Genomic DNA, 8,709 nt, shown 5'->3' with positions numbered 1-8,709 from the left:
AAAAGCAGAACAACCCCTATCCAAATTAAAAAAAAGGGGGGGAAAAGAGGCCCCCTGAAGCCACCCAGCGCCCAGTCAGCCTGCCCGCGGCCCCCCCAGCCCGACCCGCGGGGGGAACCAGGTGCTTTTGGACTCTCCTGGCTTCAAAAGCCTCCCCGGGAGAAAGGCTGCGGGTACATCTGGCTCCCTCGGCCGTTAATAATTTAAATAAATAAACAAGCGTGGGCACACACACACGTATATATGGTATATTTATAACAGGGAGTTCATTTTTTTTCCCAGGGCTTCATACTTTTTTTTTTTTTTCTGGGTACCGTGCACTGCTGAGTTCAAACCAACCTACAGATTTCTGATAAACCGATAAAGAAACCGAACGACTTGAGTTTTTTTGTGTGTGTGATTTTTTTTTTTTAATCCCCCTTCTCCTCACTGTTTGGAGAGCGATTTTAAAAGCTCTTAAACTTCCCTTCAAACTCAAGACGGGCAGATGCATTTTAAAAGCATCTGCCGCCCACCGTAACCCATCCACTCCCATCGCAACGGCCTAGAAAACTGCTTTGCAAGTCGCCGCATTGAGAAGCATTCAATGCTGTCGGATAAAAAGTTAAAAAAAAAAAAAATTAAAAATAAGAGGGGGAGGAAGGAAGAGAGCTGAGAGAAGCAGCTCTCGAGTTTTCTTTCTCCTTCATAGCGCAAGGAGAGAGGAACAAGGCGGAAAGTTGGGCGAAACGCTCCAACTCTTCCCTGCTCCCAAACTCCGGGCAGAGATTTACCACCCGGCGCAGGTTGCGCCTCGGGAATATTATTTTCCTCCTCCTCCTCCTCCCCGCGGTGATGCCGGCCGCCCCTCCAGCAAGCTCCGGCTCCTATTCTCCGGGGCCCCCCCCCCCCCCCCCCCCCCGCCACTTCCCCCCCGCCGCTCCCCGTGCCAGGGGACCCCAGCCCTCTCCCCCCCCCCACCCCCTTTAAAAAAAACCAATAATTACAAAAAGTGAGAATACAGCCCTTTTTCGCGCAGCGCTGCCCCAACCCGCCCTTCTTCCATCCCCATCCCACGCAAAGGGGGCAGCCCGCACCCCTCACCCATCCTCCCTCCCTCCCTCCCCAACTCTATCCCGCGCAAGTTGCGCGGAGCCTTTTACGCGGCACCTACCCGTAGATGGCATCTTTATCTCTCTTGAGGGCGTCGTTGACGGAGGCGCCCATGGCGGGGGGCATGGCGTTGGCGTGGGCGGCGTGGGGGGTACTGGTGCGAGTGGAGCGGCGGCCCGTGGTTGAGGTGGTGGACGGGCTGCATGGGGCGGGCGCCGTGGGGGTCCCCGTACATGGTGGTGGGGATGCCACCCCCTCCATGCCGCCGTAGTGGGGCAGCTCGTCGTACTGCGGGAAGAAGGGGGGGGGGGGGGGGACGCAGAGAGAACCGAGAGGCGTCAGGGAAGGGGGAGCAACCCCGCTCCCGGCCCCCCCCAACTCCCTCCCCCTTCGGTGCAGCCCTGGGGAGGGAGAAGCTCCCCCCCGGGGGGCTCCGCACCGACGGTCCCCCCCCCCTCCCCGTTCACCGCCACCGGTGCAGCCCCGGGAGGGAAACGCCGGGCTGGGGTGAAGCGGGGCTGGGCTGCTCCGGCCCGGCTGCCCGCACCACCCCAAACCCTCCGAGTCCGGGGCGCAAGAGGAAATAATAACAGTAATTATAATTTTTTTTTTTTTTTTTTTTTAAAAAGGGGTAGGGAAAACCCCCTCAAACCGGCAATCCCCAAACCCCCCTCGCGAATGGAAGCGGGGTCAGCAAGTCTCCCTCCCTCTTCCCCTAAACTTTTCCCGCAGAGAAATCAGGTACCTCACCCATCGAGGATGCCAAAAAAAAAAAAACAAACAAAAAAAAAACCCAACAATAATAAAAGTTCAGCGATTTGAAAAAAAAAAATAAAAGAAAAAAAAAGAAAAGGAGCGATTTTTGGGCTTTCCAGCAATTCCACGCGAACGCACTTTTAAAGCCGAAAGGCTGGAAACGTTTGCCGGGCTCTCGGGATTTTGGGAATGCCTTTTTTTTTTTTTTTTTAAGGGTTTTCTTTGTTAAAGATTAAGGAGCGAAAGCGAACGCGGTTCCCAGGCAGCGGGGGAAACGGCCACTTTTCATCTATTAAAAGCGAAGGTGTGAATAAACACTTTTAAAGATCCCTGACACTTGCTTGGACCGAAAGAGTAAAAGGCAAGTTGTCAGCAGAGGAACTTTCTTTCCCAACCAGCACTCCGAGGGGCGTCAGGCAAATTAGGCAAGAAAACTTCTTTCCAGGGCTTTTCCCCTTCCCCAAATCCCTGCTCACCCGACTCCGGCTGGTTTGTTGTTTGTTTGGTTGGTTTTTTTTCTCCTACAAAACTTCAATTTAGCGGGTAGTTGGAAGAAAAAAAAAAAAAAAAGGAGATCTCATCCCAAATAGAAACAACAATACACATGGCAGTGCATGCCGGTAACCTCTAACTCAGATTAAAGTGACTTTCTTTTTAAAAGAGAGGTCTTTTTGCCCATTGCACTGCACCTTTGTGACTAAATATAAAAAAAAAGGGAGGGAGAAAGGAAGAAAAAAAGTAAAAAAAAGTTATGTTTACTCCCAGCTAGAAGTTATCTCCCGAAAGTGAAGCGGTATATCATCACTAACACAGCAAACACGCTCGGAGACATGCACACATTCAAATATTTCAAGCACTAGTGACTTTAAAAAAGACATCGGTAGGACTAGAGCTACAAAACCAACAAATATAAAGGCTCGGACATATTCACTTACATGCTGCATGTCATTAATGTATAGAAAGCTTGCCTTTTCCGCGAGAGATCCGGGATGGGGAGTAAAAGAATCAAGAAAATATCAACACACGCAGGTTTTAAGCCTACAAGTACAACTGATAAATCCTCCCGCTCCAGGACACCGCTTTGTGCCCCTGCTCCAAACAGGAGGGGAAAAGGGGGGAAAAAAAAAAAACAAAAAAAGAGAGAAACTTTTTCGCAGCGTCTCTGTCAGCCACGTTTCAATATTATTTCACATTTGAAATCCATTTTTTTTTTAATACGTACCCTTTGCGCCATCGGCCTGCTTGCTCCCTTCCTACTTCAACTTCTAATATATCCTCTTTAAGGCCAGTGTGAAAAGAAAGAATTGCGAAGTTCCCCCCCTCTCGCCCCCCCCCCCCCAAAAAAAAAAAAAAATGCAAAAATCCCTTAGCGTCGCCAGTAATGAAAGCAATCGAGTAAAATCTTCGGCTTGCTGGATCTCAGCGAAGCGATACGGTAACTCAGCATAAAAAAGGAGGAGGAAAAAAAAAATAGAAGAAGAAGAAAAAAATCAACTCTCCCTCCTTCCTTCCTTCCTTCTTTTTTCTTTCTTTCTTTCCTCTCTCCCTGTCTCTCTCTCTTACTCTCCCCCTCTCGTTTCCAAGACAGCAGCGGGGCGAAAGCAAATATCCCTTTCCCCAAATCAGGGGATTTTTTTTTCTTTCCTCTTTTTTTTTTTTCCTTTTTTTTTTTTTTTTTTTTTTTTAAAGCGCCCCTCAAACCCAACTACCGAGTCTCATGGCTTTTTGCCACTCGGCTGTCAATCACAAGGCGAGGTTGTCAAAGGTGGTGGTGAATGACTGATGATGATCCGCTGGCGTTGCGCTCCCCACCGCGCAGGACACCTCGATTTGGGGAGGGGGAAAAAAAAAAAAAAAAGAAAAAGAAAAAGAAAAATAATTTCTGAGCGCGTCAAAAAAGAAAAATTAAAAAAAATGTAAGAAAAAATAAAAAAAAATTGAGGGAGGGGAGGAGGAGGAGGAGAAGGAAGGGGAAAAAATTAAAAATTAAAAAGGCTCGCTAACGCGCCGGCTCTCCTTTTATTATGGTTGTTTATGATGCTGCTTGCTGCTGCTGCTGATGGGGGGTTTTGGGGGGGATTTTTTGGGGGGGTGGGGGTGGGTATTTTTTGGGGGGGGTTGTTGTTTTTTTTTTCCCCCCCGCTCCTCCTCGGCTGGCTCCTAATTCCTCGCCGGCGCCGGCTCGCTCTGCCCCTGCGCCGGCCGGCGGGCGAGGCTGGCGGAGGGAGGCGGAGGCGGGCCGGCCGCGGGGTGCCGGGATGGGAAGGGGTGGGGGGAAAAGGAGAGAGAGAGAGAGACACAGAGAGAGAGAGAGAGGGGAGGGGGCGGTGGTGGGGAAGGAGGGGAGGGAAGGGGTTTGGGGAGGGGAGGGAAGGGGGGGGGAAAGGCGGCGGGCCGCGCTCTCGCCGGGGCGATCCGCCACCACCACCGCCGCCGCCGCGGCGAGCGGAGCGCAGCGGCGGGGCTGGGGAGAGCCGGACTGGCGGAACCCGGAAGTAGTGGTGGCCATAACAGGTCGCGTCTTACACAATGCGGGGTTGGGCGGCGGCAACTCCGACACCGGCGCGGGGGGGGGGGGGGGGGGGGGGCGCGTGTCTCTGTGTGTGTGTGTGTGTGCGCTCCCCCCTCCCTCCTCCTCATTCGCCCCCCTCCCCACATCCAGCCCCCCAGACGCCGCGCGTTGTGTTGCATACACCCCACCCCCTCGCCCCCCGCTTTGTCTACCGCCTCCACGCTACGCACACACACCCCCCCCCCCCCCCCTTCGCCGGTTGCCGTTTTCCACACACCCCCCCGCTCCCGTCCCCCCTCCCGGTGGCTCCCCCCCGCGGCCGCCGGCCGAGTGAGCTCACCCGGCCCCCGGCCGCCGCCGCCGCCGCCGCCGCCGACCAATCAGAGGCGCCGCGCGCCCCCATTGGCTCGGGTCGGGAGCGAGGGATCGAACCGGCGCCGGTGGCGCGGGGGGGGGGGGGGGGGGGGAGACGGCGGGGGGACAAGGACCGGGGCGACCCGCGGGCAGCGGGGACCGCTGCCCGCGGGTCGCCCCGGTCCGTGTCCCCCCGTCGCCTCCCGCTCCCCCATCCCCTAACCGGAGAACCGGGGGGGCCGCACATACTCCGCTAACCACCCCCCCACACACACACACACACCCTCACACAAGGGGACACCCCCGCCGCCACGTCTCAAACTTCAAGGTGTGTGTCCCGTGTCTTTCCCCCCCCCTCCCCGCTCCCCTTTCGGGTGTTATCCCGAAGACCTCTCAGGTAAGAGACGTTTTAATACGCGACCCCCCCCCCCCCGCCCCACGCGTGGGAACCGACCCACCGGGCGTGTGTGTGTGGGGGGTGTCTCTAGGTCTATTTACCGGCGCTCGGTAACGATTCCCAATCTCCCAGGTCCCTGGCGGGGCGGGGAGGGGGGGGGGGGGGTGGCGTGTGTGTGGGCGTTCAGCTTCGGTACCGGAGATGCCATCCCCTCCTCTCTCCACCCCCTCCTCCAAAAAAATACCTAAAAAAAACCCCAAAACTCCCATTTTTAGCCTCTCCGCCAGGCCTTGCTCAGCTCAATTCGGCGCAACCCAGCCTAAAACACTTTTACAATGTAATTACAGTCGTACAAATTGTTTGCCCAAACCTCATTCAGGATAAGGATTTTACAATTAGCAAACAGTTATTACTCTTAGGGGCGGGCTGCGAGAAATTGCGCTGCGCGCCTCTCCGCTGGCAATTAAAAAAAAAAAAAAAATAAAAAAGCTTAATCCAGGCAGCAATTAATCATCTATTAAAAGGGAAAAAGCAAACGGACAGGTCCGCGCTGTCTCGGTTAAAGCCCGACCGAGGGCTGCATCTTTCCCCCGCTGCCTTTTTAGGCAAAGTGGCTTTTTAACACCCCCCGCCCCAAAAAAACCAAAACAAACCAAAACAAAAACCTTGCTGTTTTGCAAGAATCTATTGCCCATCGCACGCTGGAAAGGGAGAGAGAGGGAGGAAAAAAAATATAAATTAAGGATAGGGGAAAAATAAAAAGAGAAGAGCGAGGGGGTTTGGTGGGAGGCCTTTTTTTTTTTTTTTTTTTTGAGGCGAAAAAAAGGCGTCTGGGGAGCAAGGGAGCCTCCTCCACGAGGTGGAATCTGGGTCCATTTGCTTATCGGATAATAAATGAGGCTTTTAATCAGGCTGAATTTCCCAGCTTAAGGAAAGAATTAGTCATACCTAAGGAACAATCCCATGTTTTCTAGCTGGCTTCCCCGCTGCCTTCCTAGCAGGGAATTTGGGGGGGGGGAGTGTGTGGTGGTGGTGTGGGGGGGAAATTAGCATCCAAGCGTGCTCTTTCACCATTAATATTGAAATTTGAAAACTGAAATAGGAAGAAGGAGAAGAGACAAACAAACAAGGAACCGCAGAAGAAGGCGGCCGAGAGATAATCCAGGAATGCTTCAGATAAGGGGGGGGGGGGGGGGGGGGAGAGAGAAATACGTGCGGAGATACCCGAAAAGATGAAACGGCTGAAAAAGGGATGGGAAATGAAAAGAAAATCCCAACTCTTTAAAGAGCTATTAAAGGGCACAGACCCAAAGAGTGGGGGGAAAGTGATAATAAAAGGAGGTTCGCTGCGAGGGAAGGTTCGCGGCGCCGGGAGTTTCGGGGGTTGTTTACCGGCCCCCCCCCTCGCCACCCCAGCTCTGGGTTCAGCAGACAAAGAGCGGACGGTCCGACCGGGGAGTCAGCCCGGGGTCAGCTCCTGCTAGCCAGCGGCCACCGGGAAAACCCGCCCGGGGCCCGGGATTGCCGCCGCAGCCCGGGGCGGGCGATGCCGGACCGGCCCCCGGTCGCCGCAGCCCGGGGGACCGGAGGGGACGGGGGGTGGTGGCTGCCCGCTCCCGCCCCCCCCGCCATCCCCGGCCCTGACGTCTGCAAAAGTTATGGGGGTCTTTTATTAATTAAATGGAGGGCCTTCATAAAATATTCCCAATAAAATTTACGGTTGTCTTAAAACTTTCTAAACACCGCTATAAATTTTTTTAATAAAATTAACTGGGAAATGAGTTACTGGCCGGGATTTTTGTCACTTTTCAACTTCTCCGGCAGCGGTGCCGGCGGAGGGGAGGGAAGGCACACGCACCACAGAAAAGGAACCTTTTCAGGGACAAAAGTCGCGGGGGCTACCAGGTTTCCCCCGCGGTGGCACCTCGGGGTAGCCCGGGCGAGGCAGCGCCGAGCCCCTTGCCCGGCGGGCGCCTTCCTCGTTCCCGCTACAATTCGCCAATTTCAACCTAAAATCCCCAGAATAACCCCAGAGCCCGGCAGTACGAGAGCGTTGGGGTTGGTGAGTGGTTTTGGAGAGGTTTGAGGTTGTTTTTTTCGCTCACACAATCTCGGCGCCGCAAGTTCATTTGTATTAATTTGGAAGCTGCGCTCCGGTGTTCGCAGCGATACCTGCCTTTAAGCTCAGCCCCCCGCCGCCTTTCTTTGCTCCCTGCCTATGCCAAGCCCTCCCCTCTCGATATTACTGTACTTCTCGTTGAGCGAAATAATAGTAATAATAATAAACATTTTTTAAATATCGCTGGGTAAAACTCTGGCTGCTTAATTAAAGAATAAAAAGAAGCTGCTCGGCTGTTTTGCGCCTGAAGGATTGAGCTGTTGTGCCGTCTACTGGGCGACGGGGAAACTACAGCCAAGAAACGCCTTCAAACTTTCTGCGGGAGAAAAACTCGAAGTTTTCGGCAATTTGGAGGGGCCGGAGGCGGCAAATTTTCGGTAGAAGAAGAAGAAAAGCCACCCCGGGCGCAAAGGCCCCAGACAAAATTATTATTTCTTTCGGCTACACCTGGATAATTGTATAAAAATCCACTTTTAAGTGCTCGGGGTTTTATGGATTGCAGAGCGCGAAGCAATCAGCGGCATTAAGCGGGGGGGATATGGTAAAGATGGTTTGAGTTTACCCGTGGGAGGCAGCTGCGCATGAACTAAATATGTAGGAAAGGGGGGGGATAAAAATAATAATAAAAAAGAAGGGGGTAAATGTTTGCGAACGGTTTAAAACCTTCTGCCCCGCAGCCGCTGGGCAGAGGGAGCGCTCCCAGCCCCGAGGATGCTCCCGGAGAGGAGGAAGGCAGTCGGTGCGATGGCTCGGTAGCAGCCACCCCCGCCTTTGGAGGGGCAGCAGGAGGGGGGGGTTTGGGGCAGCACAGCGTGAGGCTCGGCTTAGCCCAAGCGCACACGTTGCTGTTTTAACGTTCCCGAGCCACGGATGCTCCCGGGAAGATGCAGCCCTCTCCCTCCCTGCCCGCTTAGGTCTCCGCTCCCTGCCGCCTAGGATGCTCTCCCCTCCGGCCCCCCCGAAAAAAAAAATGCAGGAAGAGACGCAAAAAAAAAAAGGTTCTTTTTGTTTAAAAACCCCCCACCTTTAAAAAAAAAACCAAAAAACAAACAAACCAAAAAAAGAACTTTTGCCAGGCGAGAGGCGCAGGGGGGCTGTGAAATGCAAAGCCTTTGTCGTATTTACAGAGTCTCAGCAGCCGACTGTCCATGTAGATAAAAATCTAGTAGCCTGCGTGAGCTCAAAGGAGTTTTTTAAAGCAAAGATCTCTAAGCGCCTCATCTCAATCCACACATATGCACGCGCGTAGCCTAAAAAGCCGGAGACACCCACGTAGCTGAACCATAGGGGGTTTTTTTAAAGATATGTTAAAGGAAGGTATAAGCAAACCCTCCTGCCACTTGTAGCAGGACCAACTCCGCCAGCTCTCTGCCTTCAGAGCCACTTGCCAAAGTTCAACAGAGGGTGACATTAGCCTAAAATATTCGATACCTTTTTTTTTCTGGAGACTTTCCCCACTTCTCCCGGGCTAACTCCAGC

At 53.5% G+C, this 8,709-nt stretch overlaps 1 protein-coding gene across 1 annotated transcript in view; it reads right to left on the bottom strand.

Annotated features, from left to right (window-relative positions):
- Positions 1 to 3,082, bottom strand: part of MEIS1 (Meis homeobox 1) — a 113,431-nt gene extending 110,349 nt beyond the window's left edge. Inside the window, 4 exon segments of the mRNA XM_054194689.1 lie at positions 1,154 to 1,243; positions 1,245 to 1,344; positions 1,347 to 1,380; positions 3,071 to 3,082. Of these exon segments, the coding sequence (XP_054050664.1) occupies positions 1,154 to 1,243; positions 1,245 to 1,344; positions 1,347 to 1,380; positions 3,071 to 3,082 (236 nt within the window).
- Positions 3,083 to 8,709: the final 5,627 nt, after the last annotated feature.

Source organism: Rissa tridactyla, chromosome 3 (genome assembly GCF_028500815.1).
Source record: "Rissa tridactyla isolate bRisTri1 chromosome 3, bRisTri1.patW.cur.20221130, whole genome shotgun sequence".
NCBI lineage: Eukaryota > Metazoa > Chordata > Aves > Charadriiformes > Laridae > Rissa > Rissa tridactyla.
This window is presented reverse-complemented; position numbering and strand designations above follow the sequence as displayed.